Source organism: Juglans regia, chromosome 14 (assembly GCF_001411555.2).
Source record: "Juglans regia cultivar Chandler chromosome 14, Walnut 2.0, whole genome shotgun sequence".
NCBI classification, from domain to species: Eukaryota; Viridiplantae; Streptophyta; class Magnoliopsida; order Fagales; family Juglandaceae; genus Juglans; species Juglans regia.
Window position 1 is genome coordinate 2,047,962 of NC_049914.1, and position 16,130 is coordinate 2,064,091.

The following is a 16,130-nucleotide window of genomic DNA, read 5'->3' on the forward strand; positions in this document are numbered from 1 at the left end:
CGAAATATTGTGGTATTCAATCATGCAGGTGGAAGTCATATAGTCCAATACTATTTTGGCTGTTATGATCCACTGCAATATCCATTGTTATTTCCTTTTGGTGATACTGGTTGGCACCAAGGAATATTAAGAATAAAGAAAGGGGAAAGACTACCACAACAAGTAACAAGAGCATCAGTCGACCCTCAACAATCAGTATCAGCAGAACAACTGCTTATAAAGGAACAAGAAGGTTAAAATAATTATTCTTCTTTCAACTTTTAATTGTTCTAATATAACAATGTTATATTTCTAATTTATTAAATTTATTATCTTACAGTGCTGAAAAAAAATAGAAAACAACAGGTTGTCTCATGCCGCGAATACTATTGCTACAAACTTCAAATTAGGAAAAATACAAAATCTATTTTATTGTTCTCGGGCCGTTTATTGCAGCAGTTTGTTGTTGATATGTACGTAAAAATTGAGACGTCAAGATTGGATTATTTTCGTAATAAGCAACAAGAGATTCGATCTGAAGTATATCAAGGAATAGTTGACAGTCTATCAATTGGACAAAGCAATGATTCTAAAGTTGGTAAACGCATCATTCTGCCTTCTTCTTTTATTGGAGGTCCAAGAGATATGCGCAAAAGATATATGGAAGCAATGGTTTTAGTCCAACGCTTTGGAAAACCTGACATCTTTTTAACCATGACATGCAACCCAAGTTGGAAAGAAATCTTAGATGAGTTGGGTCCACAAGAAGAAGCACAAAATCGTCCTGATTTGATTGCACGTATCTTTAGAGCAAAATTAGAAGAACTGAAGGATGAATTATTCAAACGGAAGATATTTGAGAAAGTTTCAGCATATGTATATGTCATTGAACATCAAAAAAGAGGACTACCACATGCACATTTCTTGATCATACTACAAAGAGATTGGAAAATCTATGCTCCAGAATCTTTTATTGAAATTGTATCAGCAGAAATACCTGACAGAGAAAGAAATTTACATTTGCACAAGACAGTAAAAAGACATATGATGCATGGCCCCTGTGGAGTACTGAATCCGAACAATGTGTGTATGAAAACAAATGGCAGTTGTAAAAACCACTTTCCAAAAGGTTTTGTACCTAACACAACCGTTGGAATCGATTGTTTCCCACAGTACAAACGTTGTGATAATGGAATAACTGTCAAAGTCAGAGGTAAAGATTTAGATAACCGTTGGGTTGTTCCACATAATCCATATCTCCTCGCAAAATTTGATTGTCACTTGAATGTAGAAATTTGCTCAACAATCAAAGCAATCAAATACCTTTATAAGTACATTTATAAAGGTCATGATCGTGTTGCTTTCAACTTGATTCCTGGACAAAACATCCAAGATATAGATGAAATCCAACAATTTCAATCAGCTAGATGGATTGCTCCACCAGAAGCTATGTGGAGAATATATGGTTTTATTCTTAATGAAATGCATCCATCAGTTTACAGTTTACATCTACATCTTGAAGATCAACATCTGGTAGCTTTTCATGCACATGACGACCTTAACAATGTTCTGAGATCTGATTTTACGGCAAAATCAATGTTGACTGAATTCTTTTCAACAAATCAAGCTAATGAAAATGCACGAAAACTACTGTACAAAGAATTTCCTGAAGCTTTTGTTTGGAACCAACAACACAAAATATGGAATCCAAGAAAGAAGAAAACTGTTATAGGCCGTATTGTTACAGCAAGTCCATTCGAAGGTGAAAGGTATTACTTACGGATATTGTTAAATCATATAAGAGGCCCTTTATCATTTGACCACATCAAAACAGTTGGCAATGTCACTGCACCAACCTTTCGTGAAGCAGCTACATTACATGGTTTGTTACAAAGAGATACCAGTTTGCAAGATTGTATGCAAGAGGCTTCCTTACACCAAATACCACATAGTTTAAGACGGTTATTTGCAACAATTTTAGTATATTGTAATCCAACAAATCCTAGAGAACTTTGGGAATATTTTGAACAAGATATGTCAAGTGATTTCCAAACAAGTGTTGCAACATCAGCAGATATTAGGACAAAAGTCTTACGAAGCATCTCTTCTACACTTGAATCGATGGGAAAAGACAAACATGTTTCATTTAATAGAACATGATGTCTCTTTTGATCAGAACGAAACTGAAGCTAGAGAAATAAATGATGAATTTGCAGTTCTGATACCAGAAGAAGATCTTATGGCTTTGATGAGTCTTAATCCTGAACAACAATACGCATATGAATCAATTTTGCAGAAAGTCCTTCTAAATGAATCTGCTGCATTTTTCATTGATGGTCCGGGTGGAACAGGGAAAACATTCTTATATAAAGCACTTCTCGCTACAGTAAGATCAAGAAACTTAATTGCTCTTGCAACTGCATCGTCTGGTGTTACAGCATCTATTTTACCTGGGGGTCGAACAGCCCATTCACGCTTCAAAATTTCATTAGATCTTGACAAAAATAGTACTTGTTGTGTAAGCAAACAAGGTGCTCTTGCCAAATTGTTACGTCTTACAAAGTTAATCATATGGGATGAAGCACCTATGTCTAGAAAAGAATGTATGCAAGCATTGGATAAAATGTTACGAGACATAACTGATTCAAGATTACCATTTGGTGGAAAAATTATCGTATTCGGTGGAGATTTTCGTCAAGTCTTACCTGTGATTCGTAAAGGCACAAGACAAGAAGAAGTTAATGCCAGTTTAGCATCGTCATATTTGTGGTCTACTTTAACTAAGATTAGGTTGAGTGAAAATATGCGAGCAAGATTCGATCCAAACTTCTCAAATTATTTACTTCAGGTTGGAAATGGAACAACACCAATCACAATTGAGGATAAGATCAAAATTCCCAATGAAATGCTTATTCCTTACAAAAATGATGTGGAGTCTTTAGATGATATGATCGATGCAGTCTTCCAAGATATTGGCAACTATTCAGAAAATTTATCCGAAATGACAAATCGAGCTATCTTGACACCAAAGAACAACTCTGTCGATGAGATAAATACAATACGTATTCAAAGATTTCCTGGTACAGTTACACAATACTATAGCTTCGATGAAACGATTGATACATCAGAACAAGGAATCATGGAGGATTTTTTAAACACATTGACACCAAATGGACTTCCACCTCATGAACTGTTACTAAAAAAAAATTGTTCTATCATGTTACTCAGAAATGTCAATCCTTCAGAAGGTTTATGCAATGGAACACGTCTTATTTGTCGCAACTTTGAACGAAATATCATTGATGCTGAAATTGCAGTTGGTCACCACACCGGAAAAAGAGTTTTCATACCAATGATTCATTTCTTGTCAAATGCAGACGATAATAGTGGTTTTCCATTCAAAAGAACACAATTTCCTATCAGATTAAGTTTTGCGATGACAATAAATAAAGCACAAGGACATACATTAGATTTTGTTGGTGTATACTTGCCTCAACCTGTATTTTGTCATGGCCAACTTTATGTAGCACTATCAAGAGCCAAGACTTCTGCTTCAGTAAAAGTTCTTATAAGACCAGTATCAACTCAAGATTGTGAAGAAGTTGAAACAAATAATATTGTTTATAAAGAATTACTAACACTAACATATCCATCATAAACTTCTGTAAGTAATCGAATTTCAATATAAACCTCTCAATTGAATATAATTTGTTTTTTCATTATGTAATTTTCACAACTTCCTATTTTTCTTTTATTAAAATTGTTTTATTTAAATTCAATTGTTTAGACTAATATTTTTTTCTCTTCATTCATAAGTAGGCTTCAACATGCGGACTATCTATACATCAATCAAAGACATTACTCCAAGTACAAGAAATTGGAGCATCAAGATGATTGTGTCAGACAAATCTCCCAAACGTACTGCACAACATTCACCGACAAAATATCAAAATCTGACATTGATAGACCCTGAGGTAACACATTGACATCATTATCATACTTGCAAAAATATACTTAATATTTATATTATATTCTTTCACATGATATATCCAAAATAAATATGTTTTCCCCTTACAACATAGATTCATTCTAACTATATTCTCAAATTAAATCTTATATATATTTAATAAATACTATTTTACAATCAATAGAATACAAATAACTATTAATTTATACAATATTATGCAGGGCAACCGACTACAAGCAACAATTTTCGGCAAAGATATAGACTTACGTAATGACATGTTACACATCTTCCGGTCTTACTACATCAGTAATGCTTATGTAAAGCCTTTAGATCCCAGGCATAGAATTGAAGCACATGAATACCAGTGGATCTTAAATTTAAGAACAATCATCGAAAACATTCCAGATGACGAAGTGGAATTACAACCACCAGAATATGATATTATCCCATTCACCAATCTGCATGACTACAAAGACACTGGAACTGAAATAGGTAAATATCACATCAATATATTTAACGTACATCTTGATACTCTTATTCAGTTTTCACAAAAAAAAATTTTTAACATAATTGGACAGCTATTTTGGCGATCGCAATATACATGAAACCTCCTAGAGAAATTACCTCAATACATGGGCCAACAAAAATTCAAGAAATATATGTTATCGACCAGAGGTAAAAAAGATTTATCAACTATATATGTGATATTAATAAATTCTTTAATTAACTTGTTTTCAATACTATTTCATCATGCTACACTTTTAAATACTTTCTCCTAAATTTTACAGCCTAATGCCCATATGGTTAACTATGTGGAGTCGATTTGTGGATGGTGAATGCCGAACAATCTCTGATATTATTGAAGCTAAGCCAACTCTACTCGCAACACGTATAAAAGTCGGTTCATACAATGGTATATTACACAACTTATAATATCAGCATTTATTAAAAATAGAATGTTATTATCTACTAACAAATTTCTTTTCTTTATAATATAAGTCTCTCTCTTTCATCTCAACCAACAAGTGTATTTACCTTAAATCCTGTCATCCCTGCTGCAACTCCATTATGTCAATGGTAATTCTTTCTTACTTTATTATATATATATACAATCTGTACCTACTATATCTTTTCCTCCATGATTTCTCTCATTCATTTTAAATTATTCTAAAAATATTTAGGACGATGCTAAACCATGCACTGCTTGAAGAAATCGTCGAAAAAAAACTACATCACACAACGGCATCAGCATCGGCATCAAATGTTGACATGAAAGACATAATTAAGCTTGATGATCTTGCTGGTTTTCTTAAATCATTACAACCAATGACGGTACATTTCTACAGTCTTCTTAAACTTTTTTTTCTTTATATATATTGCCTTTTAAAAATTTTACACATGCATTTTCAAAATAAATACAACCTTATCTTAAGGCTACATACTATTTACAACCACTAAAAATATATATCTGTTGCAAAATTAATGCAGAAAGCAAAATTTTGGATTAAAGCAACTATTTGTGTGGTTGATCTCCATCAAATATTCTTCTACATGTCCTGCATTGGGTGTAAGAAGGGGACTGGATATGAACAAAATGAAAAATTTCAATGTTATCATTGCAAATACATGAGTAATGCACAACCACAGTATATATCTTATATTCATATTTTACGTCGTAAATGTTTCTTTAATCAATTTTATATTATATTCAAATTATTGCTTAATCATTCAGACTAAAAAATATAGTTTGTTTATATAGCTGTCGAGCTTACATCGACGTTGACGATGGTAATGGACGACTGGGGGCTGTCATGTTCGGTAAAATTGCAGAAGAAGCTCTAGGTTGCACAGCAATCGAACTAATGGAACATACAGGAGAGGTAACCAACTTATTCATATTCCAATTTATATTTTAAAAACATTTAATTTTAGATATTCAAATAGGAAGTTATTAAAAATATCTTTTACATTATATTTATTCACCATACATGAACATTTACCGTATATCCAAAATATTGCAAAATTATGTTCAACCAAAAAATGGATCATACAATTGGGTGCAGATTTAGATCAACTCCAAAAACAACGTCACAAAAACTTCAATGTTCTCTCCATAAATGCTGTGAATGAGGAGAACACACCACTTTGAATCCATAACCCGGACACTTTACTTTCAGTAACAAAAGAAATACTTATGTAATATTTAGTTGTTTCAGACTTTACTTTCAGTAACGAAAGAAACAATTATGTAATATTTAGTCGTTTTAGACTCTACTTTCAGTAACGAAAAAAACAATTATGTAATATTTACTTTCCAGACTTGCTTAAACGTATAGTTTGTTTAAATCTATTATCAGAGATCTTAAACAATTATAGTTTGCTTAAACAATTAGTTATATTATCTTCATAGACCTTATCATTAAATTCTCTTCTTCTACACTAGATGTTTATATTTTAAAATAATCTAATACAGGGCAAACGTGCATCGCACGTAAATTCACTGCTAGTATATATATACACGTTATAATGTCCCGGAATGGTTAAAAACTTAAAATGATCTCTCGTGATCACAAGTCTCACTTTAACGGCCTCCGATGATAACATCAGTCACTCTAAAACCTATGTTTGACTTCGTCCATTCTATGCTCCAAAAATAAAAATAAAAAAAAAAAAGAGGGAAAAAAATCTTGCATTCCGTTCTACTTAGAGTTGCAAATGATCCGATCCAGTACGGCGAGGAACCGAATATTTTTTATCCATTATTTTTTCGAATTGGACCAGACCGAACACCCAAAGGGACCGGACCGGACCGATAGCTTCAGGCTTAATTTTTTTTTAAATAATTAATAAAAAAATTTATTTAAAATATTAAATTAAATTAAATGACTTATTAATGTGGATTATGTAACAAACTCAATAAAAAAATATTTTATATGGTCAATGATAATAAATTAGATGAAAATTATATTATTAATTTATATAATTACTATATAATTAACTAATTGATATTATATATTAGTTAATTTATAAAATATTAACAAGTGTCAAAAATATATTTAAAATTTTATATTGTTAATAGTGATAGGTTAGATGAAGATATATATAAAATATTGTTAATTTATAGAATATTAACAAGTATTAATAACATATTTAAAAATTTATATTGTTAATTGTACAATTATTATATATAAAAAATATATATTTTTTTCATTTGGTTCGGTCCGATCCGGAAAAATCCTAGACCGTGGACCGGATCAAAACTTTTCGGTCTTCTAAAATATGGACCGGACCGGATTGGACAGGTCTAAGTCTTGGTCTGGATCGAAATGGTCAGTCCGGTCCGACCGGACCGTTTCTCACACCTAGTTTACTTGTACTGATTATTGTTGGAAGACCAGAAAATCTTCCAAAGTATAGGCCCATTTGATCGAGCGATACATAAAATCTTCCGAAGTATGGGTTTATGAAGAGTATGAGGCCTGAGGGCTTCAGGCCCCTTCCGTGTCCGTATTCCCATCTGTAGCTCACAGAAATCTCATTTTGGGTTCAACTTGGTAGGTCTTAGCCCGTTTTATCCGGGCCTCTTAGTGGGCCACTATTCTTTATGAACAATCCATTTCGTCCAACTGTATGCATTTATTCGGATAAAAATAGGATTATTACCTTCCTATTATTTATTTATTACTCTTTTGTATTTGATTTTTTTAAAATTATTTTTAATTTAATATTTAAAAAAATAACTATTAGTAAAATTATATATTTTTTAATTTTTTCTTAATTATTAAGGATGTTAAAAAAATACTTAAAAGAAAATAATAAAAAATGAAAAATATACTATAAGTAGTAAATAGGTAGTAAGAGGGTAGTAATCCTATCACTATCCCATTTATTAATCTCAAAATAATAGAAATATGCTATATATACCTACAATTTTACGTACAAAATTTATTTTGTCAATTTTTTTTACATTCAATTTTTAAATTTAATATTTCATAATTTTTAGTATATCAATAACTAACATATGAATAAGTGAGTTTTTTTTTTTTTTTAAGTACAGTTAGTATTTTTCTATTAGAAAACACTAAAAGAATAGGATATTTTAAGTACTTTGATTGGGTAAATTACGACATTGGATTAATTATGGTATAATTATAGTCATCAATTGTGATTAAATACTATAATTCTCGACATATTAGACATTATCGGGTGGCAATTCAAAAGGTTCCCTTTTATAAAGATAATATTTAAAATGCCTATAATTTTTTAATTTTTTCTCTTTTGACCTTCACATCAGCATAAATCAGCGGCTAATAATAATTAAGAAATTCCAAGTCCGGAAACAAAATTTAATGAAATGAGAAACTAAAATAAATTAACAAATAACAGTTCTATTTGGACGACAAGTTTCATTTTTACCAGTTTTAGAGATGGTTTGAATAGTAAGATGAGATGTAATAATTTTAAATGAAATGAATAAAATATTATTTTTTAATATTATTATTATTTTAAAATTTAAAAAAGTTGAATTATTTAATATATTTTGTATAAAAATTTGAAAAAATTATAATAATGAGATAAAATGAATTGAAAATATTTCTGTATTCAAACGGACCTTAAAATAATAAATTGATTTTTTCCTTTTTTATTGGGTACGACGACTTAGGAGACTTTCTACAAGTATAAAAAATCATATTTAGTATTATTCAATCATCTAAACCGTACATTTTCTATGCTCGTTTTTAGAATTATCAACGGATATACATCATATATGAGCGACCTTTAGATTAAATTATCAAGTTTTAATTAAGTTACAGGGAGCTCTATATTTAATTATTTATTGAGAAATATTTTGACTACAAAAATAAATTTATAAAATAACAGTAATTTGATGAGATAGGTTAGATTATAAAATTATTTTTAATTTAAAAATTTATTTTTAATGTCTGTTTTGTTTGGCAATAGTAGGGGGCCAAGTACAGTGATAAAAATCTCAATGACAAACTGTCAAACGCTACAGATCCCTGAAGCAAAGTCCAAATTAAATGGGGTAACAGGCGGACCCAGAAATCAGAACCGTCCAAATTCTCAACTACCATCAAAGAACATAACCATCGATGATATAGATGGCCAAGTTGAAAGTACCGTTTTTTTCTGATAAATAGTCTAAGAATATTAAAAAACAAAAACAAAAGAGACGCAGATAAAAGGTGCATTAGATATTAATTTGGGTAAGAAAGGGCCATTCGTTCAGGATTTGGTCAGGCTGGATCGGACATGTCTCAGTTGTCCAATAGTATGTAATACAGAGAACCTCTCCCCTGCCAGTTGCTGACTCCATTCTTTACATCTTTTTGTCCATATGATTTGAAATGTCATTTCATGATTCTACCTAAGTATATAATTCGACCCATCCATCTATCTCAATTCTCAAGAACAATCCAAAACATCTCATAAAATTAGTATGACATTTTGGTTAGTGTTGAGAGGGTACAAACGTCATATAATTAATTTAAAAAATAAATAAATACGAGATTTACATAAAAATAAATTAATTTTTTTAATAATAAATTTCATTATTTTTCAAAATGATTATACGATTCATGCGCACTCTACAACTATATATAGTATTACTCTTTTTTTTTCAAATCTCTAGTTTGATAAGATTCATTTTCATGGATGAAGCCTGAAGGGGACATGACACAACCTCATTATTCTTTGTCTGTTGTTTTTCTATATATTGCTATACTTTTTTATGGGGTTCGGACTAGGTTATAGCTTGATCTGTCATGAAAAAACCTCTATGTAGATTCCCTACATTTGCTCTTAAAATTGCAAGATTATTCAGACTTGATTAAGGTTCCATTTTTGTGAGAATATTTACATTAAAGTTCCTATTAAATGAAAATCAATATTAAATATAGTTTTAGAGTATCTAAGTTCTGCACACTACATCTAAAAAAATATAAGATTCACTATTAAAAATTCATTTTTTTTTTCAGAAAATCTCAAATTTACCTACCTTTTTATACAGTTTTGTAGTCTATTTTAATGCCAATTATATATTCAAAAGTAACTTTTGAAGGCGTTATCCAAAATGGAATCACAGTCAATAGAAGATATAAAAATTGTTCTAGTTCGGGTCACATAGTTTGAAGGAGTAGTGTGCGTAACGTGACATATTTGGTTAACCTAACTTATTGCAAACTGAACAATTAAAAAAAAAAAAAATGACGTATGCTATGTTACTAACAAATGTACTTTTTGTTTATCAATATTAGTAAATTGTCGTTTGGATAGAAAGTTAAGATGAAATGAATTGCGATAAAAGTTAAAAATTAAATAAAATATTATTAGAATTTTATTTTTTAATATTATTATTATTTTAAGATTTTAAAAAAATTGAATTGTTTATTATATTTTGTATCAAAATTTAAAAAAATTATAATGATGAGATGAAATACTTAGTATTATATCTAACTAGACTTAAATAGAATAATGTTACATATAATCGTGGAATATGTAAGTATTATGCAATTACTTAAAAAAAAAATAGGTCTAATATTAAAATATTAATTTTTTTTTCATGTATATCCTGTATTTATTTATCTTTTTAAAAATAATTACACGACGTTTATATACTCACGACTGTAAATATAATTTCTCAATTTTAATGTCGCTGACCGTCAATAATAAACTATTCAAAATTCCAATGTTCATCGCACCATATCCATCAACCCATATTGTAATGCGTAGGTCCCCGAGATTGCATTGCATGGCGGCTGCGACAGCTACTATTATTGGTGCTGCCACCACATGGCATGGCCAACAACTTGCAACTTGCAACTTACCCCCAGTCCATATTACATTTCGAATATTGATGTTGAGAAATTATTCATGAAGTCTTTGGCTGCATTTGGATGCTGATGTTGAGGTAATTTCAAGATTTATAAATAGTAATATTTTATAGATTTTATTGAAATGTATTTAAATGTAAATAGGATGAGATATAAATTTGAATATATGAGTTAAGTTGAGATGAATTTTAACTTTTTTATAAAAAATTAAAAAAAGTGACGGATTTCATCAATAAATAATTTGAGATGAGTTGAACTCACTCCAACAATCAAACATAACTTTAGAGTATGAAATTCAGCATTTCATGCTTTTGAAAAAATTTACAAATTAAAAAATTTGTATTTTAGAGTGACTTTAGATGTATTACCCAACTTCTTATTATAATTAAAGAAAATGAGTAGCTATTAATTCGGCCAACTTCTTATTATAATTAAGGAAAGAGGTTATATAGAGATAGTCAAACACCAGGCCATTATACAAACGTGTAAAATTTGAACTGCAACCACAGAGAGAGATAGAGTATTGTTTAACCTCAATCCACCGTTTCGATCGACTGAAGAGTAAATGGATATTTAACTATTCTTCAAGCAATTTGTACAGAAAATGGGTTAGTGACCTAAAGGCGACTTATTAAAATGATCCAACGCAATCAAGTTGTTGACACAACCAAGATCCTCCGCCCGCCATTACCAAAGATAATCTGCAACACTTCAAGCAATTTTGAGCCAAATTTCTAAAATCCAAACCCATATTGACCAGTTCCAAGCTGCGGCACGTTTTGCCAAGAAGTCTGATTGATACGAATAAAGATTTGGGGACAAGACCAAAATCATCATTAATCTTTTACTTGTTTTTTTCCCTCTAAATATTAATAGAGAGAAACGTTTCAATTTTCATCATCTTCTCATCATTTTATAATATGATATTAGATGATTATAGACTATTTATTATATTTTACTTATAAACTTATCATCTAATATTACATTATGAGATGATGAAAAAATATATGATAAATAAATTTACTCATTGCTATAATGCTATGTTATGTTTTATTTAATGCAAATACGTGATGCTGGCTATAAAATTTGGCATTTTTGCTAAGAAGAACCCATATCACTTTCATTAGTCTTGTTTCATGGTACATGGTAAGATACAATGTAAGCTAAGATATATATCATCCTAATGCACTCAACTTGAAATGTATATTCCAAGTATTTATGATATGGTCAATCATATATATATTGTGTACCCTATGCGTATACCCACTTGTTTTCAAAGGGATTTCAGATAGAATTGGAACCAACGATATTATTAGTATGACCTAATGAAAAGGATCTACACGAATAAATCAAGAAATATATATAAGTCCACATCACAAGCCAATAAATGTCCAAAACAATAGCCTTTTTTTTTTATTTTCGAGTGTATATGGGGGGGTACTTATCGCTGGTTACCACAGAGACTTGGGGGCATGGGGGCCAAGCCCCAACTCCAAGCATGTGCACTAAGGAAGCAGAACAACATGGAAGTAGAAAATGTGCAATTATGGGTAATAAATAGGCTTAAGACCACTAAGGATAGGTGGTCTATAATGGGCAGGCTTACGACCTTGTTGCCATTATATTTGACTATACCACCTTGTTGGTGATGATGATTTTATAAAGCTTGTCCAATAGCCAATTCCAAAAGACTAGCAAAACTAGTATGTGGTAGTCTATGAATGAGAACATATGCAAGGAACTGATGCTGATGTTTTCATTCACCCTATTATATTTTCGTGTAAAGTAATACAGTTAGGTATAAATTTCAAATAGACAAACTCCATACAAATCATTTGAAAAAAGTAGATTTCACTAATAAAAAATAATTTCTTTTTATACTTTTTCTTGATGAAGTTTACTTTTTTACAAAAGTTGATATAAAGTTTATTTATTTAGAATTTGTATAAATTATTTTTCTTTCATATATATTATGCCGGACTTAAATAGGCAGTTGTATTCTTTATTTCACAGATTCTATTATTTCTAGTCACGTTTATTAATATGATACGTTTTAAATGATTTTATATGTCAATAATTTAAATGAAAATTGCTTAAAAAGTATTAAACCAGCCTGATATGGTATGAAATAAAGAAAAGGCAAATAATGGGGAAAAAAAAAAAAAAACATATTTTGATTGACAAGGCATGCAAATGAGATGTTACATTTATTGAGTTGGTTAGTCTGAAGGATAGATTAGGTGGGTGGATTTACTACACGCAAGACGTAAGGGTGGGGGGAGGCCATTGCTTTGCCGACTTGCCCTTTTGACAAGGGACTTGAGGGACAGATTTCTTTTGTGGTATTATTTTTAGATTAATATTAGGCATGAGTCTTAAATGATAAGTTTTGTACAAAAAATAAATCTTTATAAAATTGAATATATATATTTTTTACATTTTTTTAAAGTGTAATCTATTTTTTCATAAAATTTTTTGCGGTATTTGTTTATTTATAACTTTTACAAATCATTTATCATATTTTTATTTTATTGGCATTAAAAACATCAAGTTGAACCTCCAAACAAGTCATTGGGTCAAAGCTTAGCGTGTTTATATTGCCACGACTGTAGCCACAAACACACACACGTGACACACCCCCCCTTCATGTAAATTAATCGTAGCACCAAAAGTCCCGAAACTCCTTCCCAGTTTAGAGGGGCAGAACTATCAAGGTAGTATGTCGCTGTATACAAGCTTATTCCACGCTCTTTCTGAAGCTTTTGATCTGACGATTGTGAAAAATTGACTAAGGCACCTACTACGAAAGTTCATGTAAACCCCCCCCCCCAACACATATTAATGATGCTTTTCAAACCGTAAGGGAATCTTGAACCCCCGCAAACCGGGCAAAAGTCATTGCAACCCAGAAAAACTTAAATACCCTAATATCACTTATAATCAATGGATGTATTTTATTTAATTTATTGAGTAGATAGAAGCTGAGTACTCTAAACTCAACAGAAAACGAAGAGCTCAACTCTGTCTGTGTACATGAATCTCTGCTCGAGTTTTGAAGTATCTTATCTAATTTCGCTGTTTTGAAGATTAGGGATAAGGGAGTGGCAATGGCAATTCTTTAAATTTTTTGGTATTTTTTTTCTTATTTCTTTAAACGAAATTTAAGTGGATATGTCACTAAAGACCTCCCATTATTTCTGCATAAGATAATGATTAAAAATCTTTCATCAAGAAAAAGAAAGTCAACAGCAGTAGTTGCTATTACTTTTAAAAGAAACTAACCACTAGTTGCTCAAAAATGGTCGTGTTTTTTTTTTGGGTTATGATGATATCATATTATAACTTAACACCTGTTGTTTTAATTTTGAAAAAATTTATCCAATTTTTTACTATTTGTATAATTTTCACATACTATATTTTTTTTAATTTTTTATAAAAATTTTAATAAATAAATATTAAATAGAAGAATTGAATTAATTTTAAAAAAATAAATTCTAAATTTTTTTTAAAAAAATATTAAAAATTTTAAAAAATATAATATGTGAAAGTTGTCCAGCTCGCTAGCTTTCGCCTTTCCTAATACGTATCCTGCTGACAAATTCCCATCATGCTCCATTTTTATTTCAAACATCAGGCGCGTCCTCCCAATCTCTCTCTCTGTCCTTTTGATTTTTAATAAAGCATACCAAATGCTCGTTAGCACCCTACAAACACACACAATTGCTCTCGGTTTTCTACATAAAAAAAAGAAAAAAAAGAACTCTCAAACCCCCCCACCCTCTTCCCCCTCTCTCTCGGGATTTAGCGAGATGAAGACAAAGTTTCCCCTTTGATTTTTCCACATCAGATCTCTCTCCTTTTCGTTTCAGAATACTCCAGCATCGCTCATATGGCTCTGCCCCCACAACCCTTCGTCGCCACCTCATAATCGGTCTGTTACGATTACATTTTACATACACATGTTTGTGTATTAGTGCGGTTGAGAGTAAATGAAGTGTAACAAGCATACCTCCGACCTTAGCAGCACCGTCGGCGTCTGTGCCTCCTGTCTACGCGACCGACTCTTCGCCCTCATCGCCGCCCAGGCTCATGCCCAGGCCCAGGCCCAAGCCCAACACCACCAGCTCTCCCGCTCCCAATCGCGCGCCGCCGCTGTCCCTGACGATCCCCGGAAATCTGACCCCAATTTGCCTCCTCCTCCACTGGTCTTCCCTCGCTCCGTCTCCCCATACGTCACTCGCCGTAAATCGGATGATTCCACGTGGCAACACCAGCACCCCGACCGCCAGGATCGTCGTTTCTATAGCACTCCCCAGGTGGGTCCCACGTACGCTGCCACCACCTTCGCTAACGTCGGTTCTTACAGGAAGAAGAACGGCAGGTTCTCGCTCTTCTCGAAGTTGTTTAGGTCAAGATCCGAGAAATTGGAACCGGATCCTAGGGTTTCGTCTCGGCACCCGTGCGAGCCCTCGTCGTCCACATCCTCTTCTACACCCTCTTGGTTTACCACGATCTTCTCCGGCAGCCGTAAAAAGGAATCGCGACTGTTCTTCCTCGAAGAATCCGTCGCCAACGTAGACAAAAACAATTTCCGGAGAGCGGATCGGGGAATGTCTCCTGCGAGAACGGCTGATTCCGACGAGGATTACGATCGATCAGCTTCCGCTAGCGGGTACTGCTCGGAGTCTTGGAGATCGCCGGCGTTTGCCGTGCGGCGGAATCGCCAGGGACAAGGCCGGAACGTGTCCGGAATAGCGTTTTGCCTGAGCCCACTGGTGAGGGCGAGCCCCAGCCGGCACTGGAACCAGAAGTGCATGCCACCGGATGCTGCGGTCTCTGGAGAGATGAGGACTGCGGGGAAGCCGCATCTGACCACGGCCGCGTCATTTTGCAAGAACCGGTCGAGGAAGCTTGCGGATTTCGGAAGAGTCGGTCACAACCGTTGATTCCATTGACCGTTGACATCGCATTCGGTGTTGATGGTTATGTACACGAAAGTACGGTTTTGTCCCTATTCCTCTATATTTCAGGTTTTTTTTTTTAAATTGTTGTATGGATTATAATTTGAATTACAAAGCCAATGAGAAAAGGGAAAAAAAAAATATATCGCGTGTGCTCTTTATACCACGAAGAATGTTCAGTTATCACAAACCAAATTATTTTATTTACTGTGAATATTGGATTCAGAAAAATTCAATTCGAGCGTGTCTTTTAATTTTTTTTAATCAAAATTACCTTTTCGTCCTCTTTTTAACTCCATGCATAATAATAATACGTTCGAGAACTTATTGGGTGGTTGTTAGGAACTTAGGAGTATGTATAATGGGTGA

General features: G+C 32.3%; 2 protein-coding genes across 2 annotated transcripts; both read left to right on the forward strand.

Annotated features, from left to right (window-relative positions):
• Window positions 1–450: 450 nt before the first annotated feature.
• On the forward strand, window positions 451–6,312 carry LOC118344509. The gene is made up of 7 exons (XM_035685344.1): window positions 451–1,861; window positions 1,961–2,067; window positions 2,156–3,319; window positions 4,168–4,438; window positions 4,525–4,621; window positions 5,706–5,826; window positions 6,304–6,312. Exons 1-7 carry the CDS (start codon window positions 451–453, stop codon window positions 6,310–6,312), a joined length of 3,180 nt encoding a protein of 1,059 aa, XP_035541237.1.
• An 8,134-nt stretch (window positions 6,313–14,446) lies between these two features.
• LOC109015216 lies at window positions 14,447–15,925 on the forward strand. The gene has a single exon (XM_018997698.2). The coding sequence runs from the start codon at window positions 14,790–14,792 to the stop codon at window positions 15,744–15,746; it is 957 nt and encodes a 318-aa protein (XP_018853243.1). The 5' UTR covers window positions 14,447–14,789; the 3' UTR covers window positions 15,747–15,925.
• Window positions 15,926–16,130: the final 205 nt, after the last annotated feature.

Excerpts from the sequence above, each read along its gene's own strand:
- LOC118344509 (XM_035685344.1), top strand. The coding sequence starts at position 451 with ATGTACGTAAAAATTGAGACGTCAAGATTGGATTATTTTCGTAATAAG. Across the intron at positions 2,068-2,155 it reads CAGCAGATATTAGGACAAAA|AACGAAACTGAAGCTAGAGA; the intron begins GTCTTACGAAGC and ends TCTTTTGATCAG. Across the intron at positions 4,439-4,524 it reads AGACACTGGAACTGAAATAG|CTATTTTGGCGATCGCAATA; the intron begins GTAAATATCACA and ends ATAATTGGACAG.
- LOC109015216 (XM_018997698.2), top strand. The coding sequence starts at position 14,790 with ATGAAGTGTAACAAGCATACCTCCGACCTTAGCAGCACCGTCGGCGTC.